Consider the following 22,293-nt stretch of genomic DNA (forward strand, 5'->3'; position numbering starts at 1 on the left):
CGGCGTAATGTTCTTTTGCTGAGTCTTGTTGTGCATCCGGCTGGCCCCGGCATATCGCGGATATGACGGTACGTTCCATGTCCCCCAACCCATAATACCTGTGTTCCAGAGGAACGTGTCCTAAAGCGCCAATTCCATATCCCCTGTTCGTGAGAGGAACCTGGAATTGACGAGTCGCAGGGCCGAGAAACGGAAAAGGCCCAAGGCTATCTGAAGGCCTTGGACGAAGCGCGCAGTGAGGAAAGATGGCACCAGGTGCCGGAACTGATCCGCAAGATCACGAAGCATGCTCCCCATCGAAAATGTATCATCCCCTCCCCATGGCACGCGACACGAGACAGCAGAATCTGATTTCAGCTTTTCTTGATTAGGCCTGATACAGACGGCGAGCGCCGAGGTTCAAGTCGTTGCACACATCAACAACAAGAGACCCTCGACTGCAAAGGGCCAGAGCGAACCTACCCAGGTGTCGAGCCTCCATGACTTGATTCCAGAACTGATATCCGCAATCGACGCAGCCGAGGGTACGCCGCAGGACGTATTTCAAGCGAGGGTATGCCTCGGCTGGATACATTGGACGCTGTCAGAGCCAAGCTTAGCTGCGGCCCGGCTGCCGAATAGTTTCGACGAATCGACCATCGATAGCCTCGTGACGGATACGGAAGATATCTCCAAGTGGACCGAAGTCTGCATTGCTAAAGGAAGCTTCATAAAGACCGCCGCACAGTCCATAACTTCTGGTCCCGATGATGCCCTGAACACCGCAGTCCCGGTGTTGCCTCGCCTGGCCAAGCCACCACAGTCATTGCTCTCGTGCCCACAGGCTCTCTACTGGTCCGAGAAGCTGCTCTCGAAGACAGCTCTGATGGCAGGCGAGAAAGCTTGCTCGGATGGGGATGAGAGCATGACCGAAATCGCCCTTCGTGCGTTCCGGCTATGGTCCAATCATCCACAGGTCAAACGTCGTGACCTTACTTCCCATGCACAGGCTGGCAGTTCTCTCGATGCCGCTTCTCAGGGGTCGACGTGGATGTCCTACTACCAACTTCTTTCGATCATTGTTCAAGAGGACATGGTGTACACCCCGCCTGGTCCAGGCTCGCCACGCAATCATCTGGCAAATGAGTTGCGAAAAATTGAATCGATCTGCGAGAATGTCCTCTTGCGAGATGTCAAGTTTCCGCGTGCCAATGCCAGCAATCCTCACGTTGAGGAGTGGGTTGAACAGGTCATCCGAAACTGGGAAGTTCTCTGCGGACCACGCTGGCGGGATGAAGATCTGGGCGAAGGTGGTCAGGATGCCGTAGGGCGAAACGTTCTTGATGTATGCTCGCGACACTGGATTGTAATAATGTGTTTGCTCACTAACGGGATCTACAGATCCTGTACAGGGCTGCTACGAAGACTTACCATTCTCACCTTATTCTGCGACGCTTGTTCCACGTACATGCGTCCTTGGCAGAATTTGATCTTGCTATCAAAGCGCTCGACTCCTATATCGACCTCGTGGTGAGTGCAAAAGATCGCGCTGAAAAGGCTGCTGGGTCTGGTACCCTCGAACGCGATGAAATTCTCCTCCAGACAGTGTCGGAGGGGGTGTTGCTTCTCTGTTCCATTGGTTCGCGAAAAGAGGCGGAGAAGGCGAAGAATCTCATCGAAATCCTCGAGAAATTCTTGGAGAAGGACATTTCTCGGGATCTAGATGGCGAATCCCTACAGAATGGAGATACTGAAAAGGCAGACGAGGTAAACAGGGTATCGCCGAAGGTGGTCGCTTTGGCCTACAGAGCCATCGGTATAGGCCTTGCAAATTGGTCTCGATGGACACCTGTGAACGAGGCCAGGGATGATATTCGAGCAGAGGCTATTGAGAACCTCGAACGAAGCCTCGCGCCAGAATTCGGGGAACAGTATAACCTGTCGACCTTGTATGCCCTTGCACTGGTTCTAGCCGAGTCCCGGGACCTCGATGCAGCCATCGACTACGTGAAGCTAGCACTGTCGTCAAAGAGTTATTCCTCAACGGAAGAAACCGAATCGGCGAGGCTGACTAGGCAGCGAGACCTCGTACCGTTATGGCATCTCCTCGCGCTTCTTTTGAGTGCTAAGGAAGACTTTACCGTTGCCAGCCGGTCTTGCGAAGCCGCCTTCGAGCAGTTCCCCGCCGTCATCACGGGTTTTGGCCACAGCAGCAAACGGAAACAGCGAGACAGCAGCCAAAGAGGCAAACAAGATCCCGCTGAGGAGCGCAGGGACTTTGTCAGTAGTCTGCGCGGACGGGAAAAAGAGCGCATCTTGGAGACGCTCATGACCCAGCTCGCACTGATGGAAGTCTTGGAAGGTCCGGAGGCGGCCGTCAACAACTGCGATCAGCTTCTGACGTTATTCATGACCCTCTTTGACAGCCTGCAATTAGATGTGACGGCTGAGAGTGCTTCCAAGCAGCAGCAGACACGACCAAAGAGCTCCGCAGGGACCATAAAGAGTATTCGTGGTAGTATTTTTGGCTGGAAGAAGGGATCTCGAGTCCCAGAGCGTGTTAATGGCGACGTTCCTCCTCTTTCCACCCAGGACTCAGGAAATGCTACGAATGCCCCGACGATGCAGGTAACCGGAAGTACTACCGTAGGAACAGGCTCTGCCGGCTCGCGTCCCCAGAAACTACAGAAGCACGAAGGTAACGGCTGCCTCCCTTGCCTGGACAGAATCAAGTTCGCTAAATCCCGATATACAGCCGGCACTCAGTCACGACCGCCAACCGGGAAAGAGTCCAAAGCTGGCGGCGAATCAACCGACAATGTCGACCAGATAGGGATAGCCGTTTCCGACACCCTACCGGAGCGCCCGAAATCGAGCGCAAGGCAATCCCTGCCGCCGGTCGCCCACAACGTGAAGCACACCTCGCAACCGCCGCCGGTGGGACACAAGAAGCAGCCTCCGGAGCAGGACGTCCGTCTTCCACCTCCGCATCGGTTCGAGTCCCCGACGCGGGCCCTGACCTTGTTCTCTGCCGCGCACACGCAAAAGCATGCGCTTACCGTCCTCGTCAAAATCTGGCTGCTGATCGCGGGACTCTACCGCCGAGCGGCTCTTTTTGAAGACGCCCGCGAAGCGTGCGAAGAAGCAGCGAAACATGCTGGCATGTTCGAAAACCTGGTCGCCGCGCAAGAGTCGTCTGCTCGGGCCTTCTCCGAGCGCCCGCTCGGCATCAGCAAAAGCTCTGAGGAGCTGTGGGCGGACGTTTTCGCGGAACGGGGCAGTCTCTCGCAGGCGCAGAATCTCCCGTATGAAGCAATGAGCCACTACGAGGACGCGCTGACGCGGGATCCCAACAACCCCAAGGCCACCGTGGGCCTGGCCAATCTTCTCCTTGACATTTGGGAAGAGAAGATCCCGCCGGAGCCGCCGCAACCGCGTCTGGAGGCCAACGTATCGTCCACCCTATCGTTCTTCAAAGAGGCCCCCGCGCAGCAACGTAACGCTCGCTCACCGGCACTCAACAACGGGGCGCCCAATACAACGACAACGAACAAGGAAGGGCAGACCGACCAAGAACCATCATCTCATCAGCGGGACCCCGGCAGCGGGCCCGATCCTGACCCCGACCCGCGCTATCTCGGTCGCCTAGCGGCGCGCGATCGCGCGTTCGGTCTGCTGTCCGCCCTGACGAAGCAAGGCAGCTCATGGGACAACTCTGAAGCGTGGTACGCACTGTCTCGGGCGTACGAGGCCGGGTCCCAGGTCGAGAAGACCAAGGAGGTACTTTGGTGGTGCGTAGAGCTGGAGGATCGGAAGCCGATTCGGCACTGGTCGAATGTAGGATCTGGGTCATATGTTCTGTGAAAATCTCATTTGATTTATTGTTGATTTATATATCCCCTGATGTTCTTGAGTTTCAACTGATATAGCGATCGAGAACTTCAAAGCTTTTGTTTGGAAATATGTACAATCAATTCATGACGACTATCAATGATCGGGCCACTTGTCGGGTCACTCCTTCACAGAACAAAGCAGAAACTTAAGAGACTGCGAATCTATCGAGCAGCCGCCACAGGCTGCCAGGCACTAATCTTCGGTCGCACACTATATCACCTAGTAGTCAGCGATGACTGCTTCCACCACGTTCGGTAAGAGGAGAATCTACATACGTAGAGTACGGCTTGTAAGCGGCCCGCGACTGGGTGAGATTCGGAATGTGCTTCGGCGCCTCCCACTTGCGGATGCCAGACTGCAGGATCTTGTCCTGGTTCGGCGGGGAGTCAACCATGTGAGCAAGCCAGCAGTGCCTGCAAGGTATCCACCCATCAGTCCCTGTCACATGGTATCCCGGTTGAATCGCATGTACTGACCAGCCAGGCTCGCTCTGAGATGCATCCACGTCCTTCTCCTTGTAATCAACCCATCGGGTCCGAACTAGGAACGTAAGCAGGCATATTGACAGTCAATGATCGAGGCAACTGCTTACTCGGAAGTTCCTCCTCTCGGTTCTCGTAGTATTTGTTGCCGAAGCGGTCTACTCCAACCAGCGTGCCGGCTTTGGTGTCGCCTGTATTGCGCGATCAGTTCCGCTCCCTCAACCCGATGGATAAAAGATAGACAAACCAATGTACTGGATTTCCCGCGTCGAGCCATCTGGTAAGCCTTCGTTCCTTTCTTCCGTGAAAATCCCATCACCGTTTCGACGTACCTGCATCTGGTGGCCATATTCCTGTGGTACTCAGTTAGCCCCGCGTCTGGCTACTTCGGCGAACAGTGTCAGACAGCGTACCTTGAATCCAATCCTCCACAGATTGCGGAGGGTACGAGTGATGGTCGACATCTTAACAACGGACAGCGAATGTCAAGCGGGTTGATGTCTCGCGATCCTGCTCAGATCAAGGACCGATGTCGTCGATGGAAAAATGGACCGATCCCCAAAACGGTATAGTGCCATCGTGTGTTTGCAGTGTTTGTTCCATCCATGCCGGAGTTTATCGCGAATCGATTGTTGGAATGAGACGGTTCAATTTCCTTGAGAATAAATTGTTTGCTTGATTCTAGCAATTGGTTGGCGTCGGGCCAGCCGTCAGAGTCCAGACCATGCTCAAGCGCGTGGGTGAACAAACCCTGCGCCGCACATGGCGACAACAGCAGCGGGTCGTCCGAAGAGAGCTACTCGTCCGCCGATTCACAGCTTCTTCTGCTGGCGCAGGTGCAAAGACGTCAACGGCGACGTCGGCGGCATCTCCGCTGGGCGGATTGACGGTGGAGCTTGATCGCATTGCGCCGCGCTTTGAGGTGCCGGCGTCGAATATCACCGTACTGGAGGGTCCCAGTTCATTTTACGAGACGCTCAAGGTGGGTTAGTTGCGACATATTCTACCAATGCTAATGAGAAAATGCTGAGATGCTATCGCGATAGAACAAAATTAGACACGCTAAAACACGAATATATCTGTCTACACTCTACGTTGGCAAGACAGAGCACGAATTGATCGCAACACTGGACCAAGCGCTCCGCGAGAACCCCTATCTCAAAGTCTCCGTGCTGACGGATGGTCTTCGCGGGACCAGAGAAACGCCCAATCCTTGTAGCGCGTCGCTTCTGGCGCCGTTGCTTGCAAAGTATGGCGAGGACAGGGTCGAGATTCGCATGTTCCATACGCCCAACCTAACGGGGTTTCGAAAGAAGATCGTTCCCCGGAGGTTCGACGAAGGCTGGGGATTACAGCACATGAAGCTCTACGGTATTGATGACGAGATCATTCTTTCTGGGTGCGTTAGACTCTCTGCACTCTTGCGCGGACACCCTGCGGACATCCCCTGATCGCGGATGGAGTATAGAGCGAACCTTTCGACCGACTACTTCACAAATCGCCTGGACAGATACCATATCTTCAGCTCCAAGCCACTCAGCGATTATTACGCTCAAATACACCATGCCGTGTGCGGGTTGAGTTTCCAAGTTGTCGCCCGACCTGGCACCCCAGCCGGCTATGAGCTTGTATGGCCCAAGGCAAATGGCTGCTCGTCGCCATTAGATGACCCTCAGGCGTTCATCTCCCACGCGACCTCCGTCCTTGCGCCATTGATCCGGCCAGGCAAAACACAGCTGACCCCTGTCGACCCATCTGGCCGAACGCTGGTGTATCCCGTGGCACAATTTACGCCGCTCCTGAACCCGGACACTTCCACAGAGTTCCCCGCGGTCACAAACATCCTCCGTCTTCTCGCAGTCGAGTCGGGCATCTTCCGAAACTCGCGCTGGATGTTCACGGCCGGTTACTTCAACATCCACCCGACTCTATCCTCACTCCTAGTTGAGAGCACATCCCCGACCCCATCCGACTCCTCATCTACGATGAAAGCACAAGGCATCGTTCTCACCGCGTCACCCTGGGCCAACGGCTTCTACGGATCCCCCGGTGTATCCGGAATGCTGCCCGCTGCCTACACGCACCTCGCCGCGCGATTCCTCGACCGCGTCGCCGAGGCCCAACGGACGCACGCTATCCAACTGAAGGAATGGCGTCGCGGCACCGTTGGCCAACCCGGGGGCTGGACGTACCACGCCAAGGGTCTCTGGATCACGCTGCCCAACGAGCAATATCCGAGCCTGACGTTCATCGGCAGCAGCAACTACACGAAGCGCAGCTACAGTCTGGATCTCGAGGTCGGTGCCCTGGTCGTCACCTCCGATGAAGGGTTGAAAAAGAGACTCGCCGAGGAGACCGAGTGGCTGCAGGCGGACGCGTCGCCTGTGTCGAGAGAAGATTTTCGGCGGACAGAACGCAGGGTTGGATGGAATGTGAGGTTAGCGATGTGGATTGTTGAAAAGGTCGGTGGAGCGTTGTGATGGGTTTGTAACGTATGATAGACTCGTACATGAGCAATTGTACAGTACCTACATTATTGACTACTAACTACGAGCACTCGGAAGAAAAAAAAATGTGCCTAGAATCACGCATGCAGAGTGGACGCAGGCCGACAACTAATCTAGAAAAAAAGTAAGCTGGACTCGCGGGGAATCGAACCCCGGACCTCCCCGATGCGAACGGGAAATTATACCACTAAACCACAAGCCCATCTCACAGGAGGAATGTGTACATTTTCATATCAAGAGAGAAAGCCGTGCACGATGGTATCGAACCTCTCTTGATCTTCGGTCTCTCATCGCTCCACTACCTTCGATACGCCAAAGTACACCTAGGTTGGTAGGCACTACCCTAAGCTGGATTACGACAGAAGAGCTCCGGAAATCGGCAAAACAGATGCATTCTCGAGTGCTCAGTCTATTGGAGTAAAAATACCAATAACCCGAATCAAGCTCGACTCTTCGACGGAATCCGTGCCGGCCCCAGTTCTTTTCGAATCTCATCCAGCATCGCCATGCCCATAGCCGTCCTTTCCTGCTTGCCTCTGTTACCCTTTCTTTTGGCCCGCTTGCCACTATCGCGCCAGCCGCTCAGGAATTCATCCATGACAGTGTCATAGTCGCTGCGCAATGGCACGTCGCCGTAGTCGCCGCGGGAGACCAAGCTAGGTGCCTGGGATGCCCCCGTCATACCCGTCATGCCCGTCATCCCTGTCATACCGCTAACCATGGACGTGCTGTCATCATACTCGCCTTCTTCGTCCAGCGAATACAACGCATCGATCTTCTCGAATCGATCATCCAGTAGGCGCTGCCCCTCGGTCCGTGCCAAGGAGGATGAGGTCATGGAGTATGTAGACGGGTTTGTCAGCGCACCCTTGCGCTTCTTCTTCCGGACGGGGGTGCCCCCGATTGTGAAGAGCGTAGATGTTGCTGTTTTCCGGTCAGATAATTCAGACGGCGCCCCGCCTCGGGCTCGGCTCTGCGCCTTGATGTCCTTTTTGTACTTTGCAAACTCCTTCATCCAATCGCCGGCATCCGTGTCTGGAACCGGCTTGCTGTGGTCAGGCATTTCAGATGGATCATGGCTTTGGGGTTGCTGAGCAGCAGGCTCGGTGCCTTTCTTGATATCCTTTTGCGTCTCTGTATGAGGTTTCTCGGTGGCATCTGATTCCCAACCATCTTCCTCGTCCTCGAAATGGGTCCTTTCGAACTCATCCAGGTCCACCTCCTCCGCATTCTTCGTCAACTCTCCGAAGAAATCTTCTGCATCATCGGCATCTTCAGCAAACGCCTCATCATCGAGGGCTTCGAGCGTTTCTCGAAGTCGAGGATCCATATTCGGCTGGAATCCCGCAATCTCATCGGGAACATCCTGCTGAGTCTGATAGGTCGGCCTCTGGCTTTTTGTCGAGACGGTTGAATAAGCATATTCGGAACCGTAGACGCTCGCACTTCCGCCAAGCTGACTCCGGGAATCGTCCAACGAGAAATCTCGAATGGCATCCTCTAGCTTGACGGACTTCTTGCCCTTGCCCTTCTCTGGCTTGGCCTCGATAAAGACCGAATTTCCACTCCCAGTCCCCAACTCCTTCAAATGTTGCATGTAATCGTACTTTGTGTCATCGTAGAAAATTCCATAGTTCGCGGCCTCGCCCTCATTTTTTCGAATGTTCTCACCGGCGAATTCCTTTTCCAAATCCGCGAGATGTCGCGACGTTTTGCGGGATGTTGTCGACGCGGAAGAAGAATCGGCAATATCATCTTCGAGTTTCGGACCTGAAACCTGATACAGTACTCTATCGTCGGCTTCCGGGTCGTGTATCAGCGGATCCTCTTGTGACCTGTGGAAGAGCTGATATTTGGTGGCCGTCTTCTTGTCGCTGGAGTGTGGGATCGTCGATCAGCACGGCGAAGAATTTCCATGATCGAAAACCAGAAATATGGTGTAGACACTCACATCCACTGCTTTCTGGGAGGCATCTTGACTAATCAAACTGAACCTACAATGGCCGTAATCTGGTTTTGATTGCTCGTCGGTTGACCTCGCTGTGTCTCTCATGTGGGAGAAATTCTGAATCACGAGCCTTATCTTATCGATTGGTGGGATGATGACTAATTACTGCTTATCAATCAAGCTTATCCGGCTCGAGTGGGCATTAGAAATTGTCGACGGCAAGTTCGCCGCATTCACCTTCCAAACACTGCGGTGCATACCAAGAAAGACTCGAATCCCCTGAGAAACACCTCCGCGATGGTGCAAGCAAAGTCCAAGAACTCCGTGGGGCTGGGCAACAGCCTCATGAATGATCGGTTCGGCAGAGGCAGGGCTTCGGCGAAGAAGAAGGCCTCTCGCCCAGCGGCCATTGCGCGCAAGGGCCAGGATGGGGAAATGTACCTCACCAACCAACCGAAGGATGCGGCATGGGTGAAAATGCGGAGTATCACGGAGCAAGCGGCGCTTGATGAGTTTTTGAGTACGGCCGAGCTTGCGGACACGGACTTTACGGCAGAACGGATCAAGAACGTCAAGGTCATCCACGCCGATCAGAAAAACCCGTATCTTTTGTCGGCGGCCGAAGAACGACAGGCTGTGAGAAAGCAACTGCGGAACAAGGAGAGATTGACGATCCCGCGAAGGCCGAAGTGGAATGAGTCCACAACGCCACAGGAGCTGGACGTCATGGAAAGGGAGAGTCTGCTGGAATGGCGAAGGGGTCTGGCTGAACTACAAGAAAATCAAGATCTTTTGATGACACCATTTGAAAGAAATCTGGAAGTGTGGAGGCAGCTGTGGCGCGTCATCGAGCGGTCGGATTTGGTAGTTCAGATCGTGGATGCAAGAAATCCGTTGCTCTTTCGTTGTGAGGATTTGGAAAGATACGTCAAAGAAGTCGACCCAAATAAACAGAACCTTCTGCTTGTCAACAAGGCGGATATGATGACTCCGAAGCAACGTGAGATGTGGGCAGATTACTTTGAGCGGAACAACATCAACTATCGGTTCTTCTCTGCTCAACTCGCGAGAGAGGCGCAGCTTCGACAAGAGGATTTCAGCAGCGAGGGTGAGTCCGATGATGACTTGGCCCAGGAAGCGGAAAAGCTGGACATTCATGATGATACCGAGGAAGACGAAGAGGAGTCCGGCGAGGAGGAATCGAATGCAAATGATGCAGAGGCTCGAGATGACCTGGATCTAACCAAGAAACCAAAGGACATGCGGACTCACATCCTGACCGTGGAGGAGCTGGAGCAACTCTTCCTCGCAAATGCACCTCAACTACGAGCACAGAAAGAAAATACGGACAACCCACACAAAGACAAAACTGTCATTGGCCTCGTTGGGTATCCCAACGTTGGAAAGTCAAGCACGATCAACGCACTGCTGGGAGCCAAGAAGGTTTCCGTTTCGGCGACGCCGGGCAAAACAAAACATTTCCAGACGCTGCACTTATCCCCGGATCTGATTCTTTGCGACTGTCCGGGTCTCGTCTTTCCCAACTTTGCTACCACAAAGGCCGAGTTGGTGGTCAACGGTGTGCTGCCGATTGACCAGCAACGGGAATACATTGGCCCGACGGGGCTGGTCGCCAATCGCATCCCCAAGTATTTCCTGGAGGCCGTGTATGGCATGAAGATCCACACTCGGCCCCTGGAAGAGGGTGGCACGGGTATTCCGACCGCCAGCGAGCTGCTCCGCGCCTATGCCAAGGCCCGCGGCTTCGCAACGACCGGCCAGGGCCAGCCGGATGAATCCCGGGCTGCCCGGTACATTCTCAAGGATTATGTGAACGGAAAGCTGCTGTACTGCCATCCTCCACCGTCATCGGACCCGCAGGAGGCCAGCGAGGGCAAGCCTGCCATCGACCCGGCCGACTTCAACCGCGAGCTGTACGACCTTTCGCATCTCCCAGAGAAGCGGCGCGCACAGATTCTGAAGAACGGCACATTATCTGGTTTCAGCGACGAGTTCAGCGAGGCCGCCTCGACTGCCACACCGACCGAAGATACCGCTTCCACGACGGCGTCCGGCTCTGGCATCCCCCAGGGCCCCCGGTCCCGGAATCTGGACGAGGGGTTCTTCCGCTCGCCGCACATCACCTCCGCTGCCCACATCACTAGGCCGTTCAATCATAAATACTCCCAACAGGCGCAGGCCGGGAAGCAGCTTTCTGGCCGCAAACAGCGGATGATGCTTGCGTTGGAGAAAGGGTTGGATCCGTCGGATCCGAGTTTGCTCGCGAACTCCAAGAAGCATTTCAAGGGGAATAAGAGAGCGGCCAAGAAGAAGAGGGTTAACGTGGAGGATTATGATTGATTTTATATACGGTCACGCTTTTGTTTCTGTCGTGTGGCGTTCTGGTCTTGTTGTGTAATGACTTTGAATGAATCATGATAGAGTTTTTTGGGGGATACAGTATAGTTGTCATTCGGTACTCCGTACAACTTGCGTGCAAAACCGATCTATCTTAATTCCTGAATGGATAACGTAGCCGTTGTGTATTGAACCTCTTGACAGATTTGATCCAACCGCTGCCGGGTCTACTTCCCGCCGTGCGTATGATAATTATCTCCCCATTGGCTGCATCTGCCAGTGCCTCGCTTTTTGTTTTTATCTCCCGATTTGTTCATTCATCGCTCTGCCTGTTTGCTGTTCTCGAGTTCAGACATTATAGTTGCTACAATCAAATTCTACTCTGCAGTCTCTCCTGCTCAGTCATACCTCCTGTCTGAGAACAGCGCCAATGCTGATTCTTTTTATATTGATTCCAACTACAACGACAATTCTTGCCTGCACAAAACTACAGATGACTCTTTGGGATGGTAAAGCCGTTGGCCGCCAGCAAGCTCTCTGCCTTCTTCCTCTGAGCCTCAAGCTTCGCAATGACCTCAGCACGGCGGGCACGATTTTCGCGCTTGGCAAGCTGCTGCAGATGAACCTCGTCGGGGCCGTCAGCGATGCGAAGGGTCCGGATCTGAGCCCAAAGGTTGGCAAGCGGGGTATCCTGGCAGACGCCAGCCGCGCCATAGGCCTGGACGGCGCGGTCGATGACGGTGAGCGCGGTCTGCGGCACGAGGACCTTGGCCTCGGCGATCTCCTTGAGCGCGGCGCGGGCGTCGCCCTGGTCGATCTTGATCGCGGCGTTGAGCACGACGAGCCGCGCCGCGTCGATCTCCATGCGCGAGCGGGCCAGCCACTCGAGGATCACGCCGTGCGCGGACAGCGGCTGCCCAAACGTGCGCTTGCGCTCGTCATTGATCCGCGCGATCAGCCACTCGATCGCGCGCTCTGCGGCTCCGATCGTCCGCATCGCGTGGTGGATCCGACCAGGTCCCAGACGTCCCTGGATGATCTCGAACCCGCGCCCTTCGCCCAGGACAAGGTTCTCCGCGGGAACACGCACATTGTGGAAGCTGATGTGTCCGTGGCCGTGCGGCGCGTCGTCGTACCCGTACACGTTCAGCATGCGGTGCACCGTAATTCCGGGCGTGTCGGACGGCACTAGAATCACCGACTGCTGTCGGTACAGGTCTGGGTTTGTCGGGTCCGTCTTGCCCATGACGAGGTACAGTTTGCACCGCGGGTCGCCGGCCCCGGACGACCACCATTTCTACGACCGTCAGTACACAGCCATCCATCTGCAGAGGACATTGAGAAATGAGATATACCTGTCCATTCAAAACGTATTCATTCCCTTCTCGCTTGATGCTCAACTGAATATTCGTAGCATCGCTGGACCCCACATCCGGCTCCGTCATGAGAAACGCGGACCGAATGGTGCCCTCAAGCAAAGGAGTCAGCCATTGTCGCTTCTGCGCCTCGTTTCCATAACGCGCCAGCACTTCCATATTGCCCGTATCAGGGGCAGCGCAATTCGTTGCCTTGGGACCCAAATTAGTGGGAGATGCTCAACATTGATTGATTCTAATCAAGATCGACATACTTCCGGCGCAATACGGCTCTTCCCTAGATACTCCGCCATCAGGCCGTACTCGAGATTAGTAAACCCAGCGCCCTCGCGGAAGTGGTTCCGCGGAAGGAACAGGTTCCAGAGGCCCAGCTTACGGGCCTTGGCCTTGAGCTCCTCGAGAATCGGCGGATGGGTGGTCCAGCGCGATTCGCCGGTGCCCAGCTGCTTCTCGAAGAGCGTGTCGGCAGGGATGCATTCTTTCTCAACAAACTCTTCGACCTGATTGGAGTGTTAGATGCCACTGATGAGGGACATGAACGTCTTCTCGAGATCGAGACGTACCAGATCAAGCGTCTTTTTGGCCCGGTCACTCACGTAGGCCTGGGCTATGACGGGAATGTGCTCTGAAGCCGGCATGGTGTTATGCTTCTAGATTAGGGCTGGAGAGAGTCCGGAATTGTGTCCGAGGCGATGTGATGACGCTCGGGAAGCCAGTATCGATTCAACCAAAAGGCTGTGTCCGTGGTTGGAAACAATGGTCCAAAGCACGGAATCAATGATTTGGATGGTGAACGATCTGGAAAGAAAAATCAGGCCATGAGTTTCCGCTTAAATATGCTGTCTGGGGTCCTTCGGAATCTCCACGCCATGCATCTGTTGACGTCTGGGGTTGCCGATAAGTTAAGAGTTGAACCTCGGCAGATCTCCGAGATTAGTCATCCCACGCCAGCAGTTGCAGATCAAAGAATCAGACCATGCTACCATTGTTCAAGTCCATCTGACAGAAACAAATACAAAAATAAGGTACTCCGTAGTCCGTACTCATACATTAAAAATTAAACCCAACCTGCCCGACCGATCTGTAAACCCAGCCCGCCATCCGAACCGCCAACGTATGCCCTGACCGCCGCCCATCGAACGTGCCCCATAGCCGTAAACAACATGACCACATACAAGTATTAATCATTCATGAACGTCAATATCATTAGTCTGAAGATCCCAGATGCTTGGAGCAGTCTCCCGATCGTGGCGATAGCCAGTCATGGCAAGAACGACTCCAATCTCCGTTCATTCGTTCGACGTTTGCTCCAGATTCTTCTTGCTGAGGTTCGCAAAGAGAGTAGTCGGTTTAGCAGCACTGCAGCAGCAAAACAGCGTCAGCCTCAGAGGATCTCAGGAAGGGGAGCAAGTGGATGTACTTTTTGAACCTCTTCCCCTTCAAATCACTGAGCTTCTTCGTACACGGACTCATAATGTTATCAGACGGGGAGACATAAGTCGACTGCGCCCTGATTCTCACAAGACAAAACGTCAGCACAGTCCCATCAACCGATTTTCTTTTCTTTTCTCCAAATCCCTCGGCTAATCCCTCCTCAAAAAGAGTTCCAAAAAACAAGGCAACGAAGGGGCAAGAGAAAAAGAAAGAAGAATCGGTTGTAAGTACCGCAGTGCCCGAATCCGCGCCACATACTCATCCCGGTTCGTCAGCCGGTCCTGAAGCGCCTTGCGATGGTCGTCCATTGGTTGGACGGGTTTGGCGTCAGAGGACATGTTTGGAGGGGTTCAGGGACACGGCGAACGATTCAGTTTGCCTCGTTTTGTTTCTAGTCGCTTTATGGCGAAGAGAAGACTTGGAGCAACAATAGGGAACCCGGATGGATGCCGTCTGTTTTTGAGATTGAAGGATCGAAGACAATGGGAGGTGTGTCCGATGCTCTCTTGTTTTGATAGGTGTCAGTGTTGATTGTTGCCCTGGCAACAGAGGGATTTTTATTCGTTCGCGACTTACGAGTAGGCATGTCACTTGGCCTGAAGGAGCAGAATCGGCCAATCAGGACTCTTGGCCTGGAAGTTGCTGGCAGTTGGCGTTTTGGCAACTGCAACACGGTGAGGTTTGCTGCGACGGAATCGGTCACCTTCAGGGTCAAGGTCCTCGTAAAATCTCCCAGTACAGTCAAGAATCCATTTCCACGACAGCTTACTGTCTAAAGTACAATGCTCGTGAATTACTTGGTATACATCAGCTAAGTACAATGCAACTCCTATAGTAACTATGTGAATGAACTTAACAAGCCAAACTTTCCAAAACGCCGCGCCCCGATGCGTCAGACTGAGTAGAATGACAAATGAAAAAACATCAATCATAATCATGCACGAGTAAATGCAGATATGGTAAGTTCGTGACGTGGACATAGGCTGTAGAGTGTGATGCAGTTAGTTAGACATCTGTCCCCTGCGATAAGGGTCGTGACTTTGTTTGTTCCGTCTCCGTCCGCTCCGACTCCGGCGGTCGATCATTGCTCGAGTTGACTAACACAGGCGGACTGCTTTCCGGCCGGTCCGGCGGCGGTGGAATCGCGAGCCGCGTCTCCGGCTCCAGCTCCGGCTCTGGCCCTGGGGTCGGCAGACGAGTCGCCGGCGCGGATTTGTGACTAGAAGTGTCCTCGCCCGATTCCGACGCGGAACTGGTACCTGCGTCTTCGGACGTCGGGGTCAGCGGCGAATACGACGGAACTGTGACCGTGAGCTTGGCAGGGGCGCCGGCGCCGGCGCTATTCCCGGAGGCACTGCCTATCGACTCGGCCACAGAATCATCCGACCCCTGCCGTCGGTGAAGCTTGGCAAAGAAAGACGACGCGGTGTCCTGGCGTCTTGAGCTCGGACTTCCCATCGACGTTGTTGGGGTGCCCACCAGCGGCGGCGACGGCGAGGACGACCAGGAGCGCAGGCCGTTGGAGGAGCGGACCATCATGCTCTGCACGCTGGGGAATTCCAGCGAGCCGCCCACCGAGGTTCGCGCAAAGAGCACCAGGCCCAGGCAGATGAGCACGAAGATGCTCTGGATGACGGACACGCGTTTTTGGAACACCAGCTCATCGGCCAGGATGCCGAGCTGCGCGGTCACGGAGTACAACTCCTGGTGGTATTCGAAGCGCTCCTTTTCGAGCTCGATCGCCACGGAGCGCCATACCTGGTCGTATTGTGACCGCAGCTCTCTCAGTTCGTTGAGAACAGTCGTGTTGAGGTTCTCGAGAAATGTGGATGTCTTGGCCAGCTGCCGCCTCTCGACCTTGGTGAATGCGTCTCGTAAGATTCGAGATTGTTCCTCGATGTATCGCATGGACAGGGACGAGTTGGACTCGAGCATCTGCAGTCGCTTGTTGACGGACTTGAAAAACGACTCCTGCGTCGTCGGGTTGGCGGTCGGTGGTTGCACGGGAGTCGTCCTCGTCGTGTCCGATCCGGCGCTAGACTCTTCCTTTGCGGGCGTTGCGGCCGACTTGCTTTCTTGATCCTTCACACTTTGCCGCTCGGTTGGTCGACCTTCGACCTCGGCAGAAGCATTGGCATTGTCCACTGACTCTGGCGGCTGCTGGACATCTCCCGAGGAGGCCGGGACGGACTCGTTTCCATGGACAACTGGGCCGGTCTCCATTGGCCCATCGGACACGCCAGGCTCCATCTGCAACGGCTGTACGATGCTCGACGCAGGCGGTGATGCGTCAAACGCCGAGCAGACATCTTCCTCTGGCATCAAACCTTCAACATATCCGAACTTGAAAAAGTTGAAAGGTGTGATTGGCTCCCAGTTTGGTGCTGTTGGGACAGTGACGGTGGCATTTTCCGTTGTCGAAACCGTCGATTCCGTCGACTCCACTGTATGAACAACCTCCTCGGCGACCTCCTCCTCCGGGACCACATCCTCGATGGCATTGATCTCCTCGTTTTTATACTCCTCCATCATAGTGGTTCCATGGACTCGAACCAGGCTGATCGGACAATAAAACTCATTGCCATAGTGCGTTAGAAATTCGATCTTGAGATAGCGGGCCCAGATCAGGGGATTCTCAATCGCAAACGCCTGCACTTCCCGTGTGTTTCGCGCTTCAAAAACCCCAAGCTCTTTCCACACCTTGGCCGGATATCGATCGGAGACGCTGACCCGGAATGTGCGGAAGATGGAGCTAAAGAACTCGTAGTTGGCCAAGACAACCGTGTCAACCAGGATATCGTCGCAGAGTTCGAGGATCAGGAATTTATTCTCCGCTCTGCACTCGTTCAGCATGTAGCTGTCCTTGTTCTCAATGAGGACTGACGATGCCCCTTTGCTCTCTGGGTTGGTCTTGAGGACCGTAGCCGCGCAGTCAAAAGAGGCGTAATTGAACCGTTCCTTGCAAGTTGTCCCGGCGTCCTTCTTCCGGCCAACAGCTTTTTGCTGCGATGCGCCTTCACCGGCAGGAGCCGTCTCAGCAGATACCTCTTGTCCCGCGGTGGTGGATGAGTCACTCCGAGCGGCAGTCCAGGTCCCCGGTCGGCCACGATCCGGTGTGTCTGCAGAGAAACCACCAAAGTCCAGCTCAATTTCGGAATCTTCACCAAGCGAGTCCAGCGCGTTGTTGATCGTGCCAGGTCGCCTCCGACGCTCCTGCGCCGTTTCACTCCCTTGTCGACGCCCGCCGCCCACATTATCGGCCGACTGGCCAATCTTGGCCAGTTTCTGCCTCTTCCATTCCTCAAAGGATAGGAATCTCGCGCTGTCCAGCGGCGACTCGGTATCGAGCTCATGATCGCTTTCGTCTCTGGCGGAAGATGGCGTGGGTGCGGTTTGCTCGGTGCTTGTCGTCGTTGTTTCCAAACTGGTGGCCGTCGTAGCTACACTGCTGGATGCGCTAATCCGCTGGCTATCTGCTACCGATGCGCCTTTGTTCCCGCCGGTTTCCAGGCACATGGGCGGCTGCAGCGCTTCCAGGCATATCTCTCTCCAATGCCTTCGCGGGCATACCACCATGTCGCCGCCATCGAGAATGCGGTCACCATCGCGGCCGACGGAGACGGAACGTGCATCATTGACGATCGCTGTTGCAGTCGCAGCTACAGCGGTAATGGCAAACAGCGTCCAGATTCCGGCATACTTGGCTCGTCTTGAACCCATTGCGTAGACACCCGCTGCCGGTCCAAATGCAGAGCAAGACCTTCGCCTACCGACGTTCGCTGATCACAGCAGACCCTGTTTCTGCACGAAACGCCTCGAGTCAGCAGACCAGCTGTGACATTTTTCCATGGAGAGAGGACAGCAAGAACCTGATACTTTGAAGCGGTGGGTTCGCCCTGCATAACACTAGGGTGGCACTGACCATCACTTTTACCTCATTCTCAGCGGTTGGCCAGAGATTCAAACCAGAAACATCCCTTGCGCGAGAAGACAAAGTAGCGGTCAAAATGGAAGAAATCTTGACGCCGATAACTACTAGTCATTACGATCTTCATTATTAAAGCCGCGACAGAAAGTACAGAATTTGGCGAAATAACTACTCTTTACGGAAAAGCCCAAATCTTTGACCGGACTCCTGATAGTGTCGATTTGTAGCTGGTCTGGCAGGTTTGGACTGCTTGAGATCTAGCCTCTTCAGTAGCCATGCATAAGCACTCGTACTTCTAGACCAGCTCTCATCAATTACAGGTATCTGCATAGCAATGAAGAGGAGCCTCAGACACCTACTCATGATTCATACACACACCAAACAAAAATCATCGTCGACATCATGTCTCCGTCCATTGTCAGCGATCTACTCTCCTGGCTGTACAATACAGGTACCTTCCGTCTTCCCGACAACAGATGTAGAGCAGGATTGTTAATCCACCCTTGGTTTCCTTCCCGAGTTCTCCTCCAGGGCGGACACATCAACGTCTTGACTTTCGCTCCCGCCCTCCGCAGACCACCCTCCTCTTCGTGAGATGAATGACCTGGCAACTGCACGACCGACGGCCCTCGAAGAGAACATGGAAATCCACAAGAACCCCCAAGATAGAAAGAACAAACCCCGATGCAACAAAAACCTGCTTTTCGTCGATGTCCCAAACAACAATATGTGTACTTCTTGTTGGCACACCAGTAAGCCCGTAGTAATACACGAGACACAAAAGTCTCCATCGCCCGCGACGAATCCGGTCCAGTTGTCTAAATTTTTTTGTGCACAGTGCCAGAAAATTAGGGTCGAGCGTCGAAAACGGAACGGAGTACCAAACACACACCGACGCAGGTGAAACTAGGCATTAATGTCGAAAGGTAGTCGTCTTCCAGGCCGCCAAAGAGTGTAGGAGCAAGCCATCCATCACGAGAGCAAGGAGTCCGCGGAGGACTGGGAATATGACCCGGAGACAAAAACTAGAGGTGGAGATCGTGCCAACCACCCACCAAATCCAAGTCCTCATCCACGCTGCCGTGGTAATGGTCATTGGCAGGTTTAGGCTTAGTCGGGCCACGATCCTCACGTCGCCATTCCTTGTCCAAGAAGGGATTGCGCGGGCGGTCATTGCCCTGGTAGTGGTCCTTTCTCGGGGACCAGGAGGATCCAAATTCGCGCCTCCAATTCATACTATTCATCGATCGCTGTTTCTTCAAGAGCGGAGAGTCATCATTCGGACGGTAGTTCCGACGGCGATCCCCAAGGGCCGCCCACTTGTCCAGCAAGGACGCCTTGGGAGGAGTGTAGCGGCCATTTCGGCGCTGCCCCTTGGGCGATGGCTTCGAGCGTTCCGGACCAGCCGGCTTCGTAAACGGCAGGGGCTTGGTGGAAGTCGTCGGGCCCACCGGAGTTTGGGAATCAGAGTCGGACTGTGGACTGGACTGGGATTCGAAGACGTCCACATGTTGCTGCGGGCTTTCGGCATCATTCTTGCTGTCTTGGCTCCAACTACGGGCATTGTTCTCCCGCCGTTGTTGCAACGCCAATTCCTCGTTCTCCGATTCCTCCTCATCCCAGAGATCGCTCCAACTCTTAGAAATTTGATCAGATTTCCCAAACACCATGGACAACGACGGCACTGGTTTGATGGCATCGGTAGGCAAAGACCCAGACACAGGGATGCTCCCTGGCGCCAAATCTCCATCATGGGACGACTTGATAGAGGTACCCATCGCCGAATCGAAAACGGAGGCCATCGACGACGTCTCCGGATGGACCGAGTACCACGACGTGCCAGCCGTTTCCGAGGGAGGGAAGAGATCTTCCGAGTAATAATCGGTGTCGGGAATGGCCGAAAGCTCTCGAATCGGTTGAGGCGGACTTGCTTGCAGAGCTTTCGCCCAAGGGAAGGAATCGCCCTGGTTCATGTGAGGAGACTGGATGGACGGAGTACGCAAAGGCTCGCGGTTGGCGCTGGCAGGGATGACTTGGCGCTCATCGGTGCAGAACTCATCCAATGTCTCGTCGTCCGTGGTGAAGCTCACAGTGCGCAGAATGGCCTCTCGAACACCAGACAGGCTACGCTTTTCTGGATCGAGAGCCAGAGCGTGGCGCAAGATTTCGAATGTATCCTGCGACATGTTCGGAAAGACATCGAAAAGAGACTGCCGATCACGGACATAGTCCGCGAACAGGACATCCGACTCCGTAGGCGTGACGAACGGATTGCGGGCAAACAAAATGTTGAGCAGGCAAATGCCGATGGACCAAATATCCGCCTTTGCGGGAGAATAACCGCCCGGAGGGGGCTCGTACTGCTCTGGAGCCATATAGCGGTCACTGCCGACACATGGCTCGTGGCACCAAGCGCTGCGGGTCGCGAGCCCAAAATCACCCAACTTCATGGTACCATCCTGGGTGAGGAAGATATTCTCGGGCTTGATATCCCGGTGATAGAGGCCATTGGAGTGCATAAACTCCACGGCGTCCACGAGCTGCATCATGAACTCGCGAACGTGCTCCGTCTCCAGAGGCCCGCGATTGACTCTGATGGCCTCGTACAAATCCCCGTTGGAGCAATACTCCAGAACCAGGAAGGTATGGGACTTCGTCTCGAATGAATGGATCAGATTGACGATGTTTGGATGGTAACCCAACCGGGCATGGCATTCCAATTCCTCCGACCGGTCGTCGATTGCCACCGGGCAGGCCGAATCTGCGGATGCTGACTTGGTGAGACACTTAATTGCGACATCCTGATCAGTCTGGACATCCTTGGCCAGAAACACCATGCCGAAGGAGCCGCGATTCAATGGAGCCACTGTTCGGAAGCGCCCGTTCAAGAGCAGGCCCTCCACAAACTTGTCCTTCAAGCACTCCATGGGCGACGGGGATCCTATGCAACCACCACGGATTGGAAGGGCCCGAGAGGAAACAGCGAGGTGAGTAGAGACGAAGTTGAGGGATAAATATACCAAGGATGGCCGAATCCGCGGGATAACCGGGGCACCGACTCAGACAAGGTCGTAACAAGAAAACACAAGACAGAAGGGAGAGTATAGACAATAAAGATACAGGACTCGTATAGAAATGAAGTCGAAGAAGAGATATGCACTGCTGGCGTGAAATCAAGCAGCTGGGCAGTAGCAGCTGCAGATGGGCATAAACCAAAAAGAGGAATAAAAAAAGGCAGAAACGCAACAAACACCGGGATCGTTGATCAAAGGCTCATAGAGATACCGCGAATGAGAGGATAAGACAAAGGAAAAGACAAGGCGTCGAGCCGGATAGGCAATGTTCGGGAGCCCCGAAAGGGTCACGTCGAACCACCAAAAGAGCGAACCGTTATGAAGTCATTGGATATGTGTGATGCAAACGAAGGGCGTCGAGCCAGACGAGTAAGGATAGATGCGAAGAAGAAAAAAAAAAAGAACAATGCCACCCAGAAGCGGAACGAGGCGGGACGGCAGAGGAGTAATCGTACAGAGAGATAAATATCGGAGAAAATCGCTGCGTAAGGTCGTGACGGTGTAGAAGGGGGGGGGGGGGGGGGGGGTTGTCGTCAAAGGTCGCACACCCAAGGGACGGGTCCAGACTCAAATGTGTACAATGGAGATGGAATCACAGGACGACGGGTGACGAAGTGATCCACTGGGGCAGAGGGTGGATAACACTGTTGCCTGGATCCCGTCGATGGGGATGGTTGCCCTGACAGCAAAGCGGAAGCCCTCCAGAAAGCTCGCTATGGGGTTCCCTCGCAATCAACGGCAGAGCCAGTGTTGGATTGCCAACGGTCTGGTGACCCAAAGCGGAAGGAGCCAACCGGCGTCTGACGTGTAAGCACCCAGAAGGGGTGGTAGCGACCTCACGGAAGACTTGGAAGAAATGAGTCTTTCGGTAACGATAGATCGAGGAATATTGGTTGAATGGGCGAAGGGCCGCGAATCGAGAAAAGAAGTGGGTGCTCTCGAGGAACTTGCGGCACTCGGAGAGACTCCAGCCGTGACTTCAGGAGAGGTCACCTCCGGGGTACGGTCGCGATCAGGTCGATGGATTGTCCGGAATAGCCGGTCACGCAGTCGTCTATGTCCAGAGGAAGCGCGGAATGCATGGAACAATGTCGAGGAATTTGCGGTCGAAGAGCGTTGTTGTTGCAGGAGAGTCGAGAGCGATGAGGAGGAGGAGGAGGAGACGAGGAGGAGACGAGGAGATGAGGAGACGACGGCGAGACGGCAGGGAGATGGAGGAAGGCGCGACCGAGAGTGAGACGAAGAGGAAGGAGAGCGTTGAGGGAGGGAAGGAGTCAGGATGGAGAGATGTCGGTCAGGGAAGGAACTGATGG

The 22,293-nt window shown here is 54.5% G+C and overlaps 9 protein-coding genes and 1 non-coding gene across 10 annotated transcripts; 3 read left to right on the forward strand and 7 right to left on the reverse strand.

Annotated features, from left to right (window-relative positions):
• Positions 1-62: 62 nt before the first annotated feature.
• On the forward strand, positions 63-3,843 carry VTN31DRAFT_7245 (uncharacterized protein; the record flags this gene model as incomplete). The annotated part of the gene is made up of 5 exons (XM_069407945.1): positions 63-68; positions 181-304; positions 372-1,324; positions 1,381-2,677; positions 2,735-3,843. The coding sequence occupies 5 exons, from the start codon at positions 63-65 to the stop codon at positions 3,841-3,843; spliced, it is 3,489 nt and encodes a 1,162-aa protein (XP_069257743.1).
• A 191-nt stretch (positions 3,844-4,034) lies between these two features.
• VTN31DRAFT_7246 (uncharacterized protein) lies at positions 4,035-4,819 on the reverse strand (the record flags this gene model as incomplete). Its single annotated transcript, XM_069407946.1, has 7 exons — positions 4,035-4,083; positions 4,149-4,286; positions 4,350-4,413; positions 4,466-4,546; positions 4,603-4,609; positions 4,688-4,708; positions 4,769-4,819. The coding sequence occupies 7 exons, from the start codon at positions 4,817-4,819 to the stop codon at positions 4,035-4,037; spliced, it is 411 nt and encodes a 136-aa protein (XP_069257744.1).
• Positions 4,820-5,079: 260 nt separating this feature from the next.
• Positions 5,080-6,835, forward strand: VTN31DRAFT_7247 (uncharacterized protein; the record flags this gene model as incomplete). The annotated part of the gene is made up of 3 exons (XM_069407947.1): positions 5,080-5,337; positions 5,402-5,754; positions 5,824-6,835. The coding sequence occupies 3 exons, from the start codon at positions 5,080-5,082 to the stop codon at positions 6,833-6,835; spliced, it is 1,623 nt and encodes a 540-aa protein (XP_069257745.1).
• Positions 6,836-6,992: 157 nt separating this feature from the next.
• VTN31DRAFT_t89 lies at positions 6,993-7,064 on the reverse strand. The gene has a single exon. It is a non-coding gene; the product is annotated as a tRNA-Ala (tRNA).
• A 237-nt stretch (positions 7,065-7,301) lies between these two features.
• On the reverse strand, positions 7,302-8,836 carry VTN31DRAFT_7248 (uncharacterized protein; the record flags this gene model as incomplete). The annotated part of the gene is made up of 2 exons (XM_069407948.1): positions 7,302-8,736; positions 8,814-8,836. The coding sequence occupies 2 exons, from the start codon at positions 8,834-8,836 to the stop codon at positions 7,302-7,304; spliced, it is 1,458 nt and encodes a 485-aa protein (XP_069257746.1).
• A 271-nt stretch (positions 8,837-9,107) lies between these two features.
• VTN31DRAFT_7249 (uncharacterized protein) lies at positions 9,108-11,171 on the forward strand (the record flags this gene model as incomplete). The annotated part of the gene is made up of 1 exon (XM_069407949.1): positions 9,108-11,171. The coding sequence occupies one exon, from the start codon at positions 9,108-9,110 to the stop codon at positions 11,169-11,171; it is 2,064 nt and encodes a 687-aa protein (XP_069257747.1).
• Positions 11,172-11,655: 484 nt separating this feature from the next.
• Positions 11,656-13,182, reverse strand: VTN31DRAFT_7250 (uncharacterized protein; the record flags this gene model as incomplete). Its single annotated transcript, XM_069407951.1, has 4 exons — positions 11,656-12,465; positions 12,524-12,736; positions 12,799-13,044; positions 13,108-13,182. 4 exons carry the CDS (start codon positions 13,180-13,182, stop codon positions 11,656-11,658), a joined length of 1,344 nt encoding a protein of 447 aa, XP_069257748.1.
• A 651-nt stretch (positions 13,183-13,833) lies between these two features.
• On the reverse strand, positions 13,834-14,316 carry VTN31DRAFT_7251 (uncharacterized protein; the record flags this gene model as incomplete). Its single annotated transcript, XM_069407952.1, has 3 exons — positions 13,834-13,903; positions 13,965-14,054; positions 14,210-14,316. The coding sequence occupies 3 exons, from the start codon at positions 14,314-14,316 to the stop codon at positions 13,834-13,836; spliced, it is 267 nt and encodes an 88-aa protein (XP_069257749.1).
• A 667-nt stretch (positions 14,317-14,983) lies between these two features.
• On the reverse strand, positions 14,984-17,698 carry VTN31DRAFT_7252 (uncharacterized protein; the record flags this gene model as incomplete). Its single annotated transcript, XM_069407953.1, has 1 exon — positions 14,984-17,698. One exon carries the CDS (start codon positions 17,696-17,698, stop codon positions 14,984-14,986), a length of 2,715 nt encoding a protein of 904 aa, XP_069257750.1.
• Positions 17,699-18,931: 1,233 nt separating this feature from the next.
• On the reverse strand, positions 18,932-20,833 carry VTN31DRAFT_7253 (uncharacterized protein; the record flags this gene model as incomplete). Its single annotated transcript, XM_069407954.1, has 1 exon — positions 18,932-20,833. One exon carries the CDS (start codon positions 20,831-20,833, stop codon positions 18,932-18,934), a length of 1,902 nt encoding a protein of 633 aa, XP_069257751.1.
• Positions 20,834-22,293: the final 1,460 nt, after the last annotated feature.

The sequence above is a fragment of the Thermomyces dupontii genome (genome assembly GCF_041956625.1).
Source record: "Thermomyces dupontii strain NRRL 2155 unplaced genomic scaffold VTN31scaffold_9, whole genome shotgun sequence".
In the NCBI taxonomy this organism is placed as follows: domain Eukaryota; kingdom Fungi; phylum Ascomycota; class Eurotiomycetes; order Eurotiales; family Trichocomaceae; genus Thermomyces; species Thermomyces dupontii.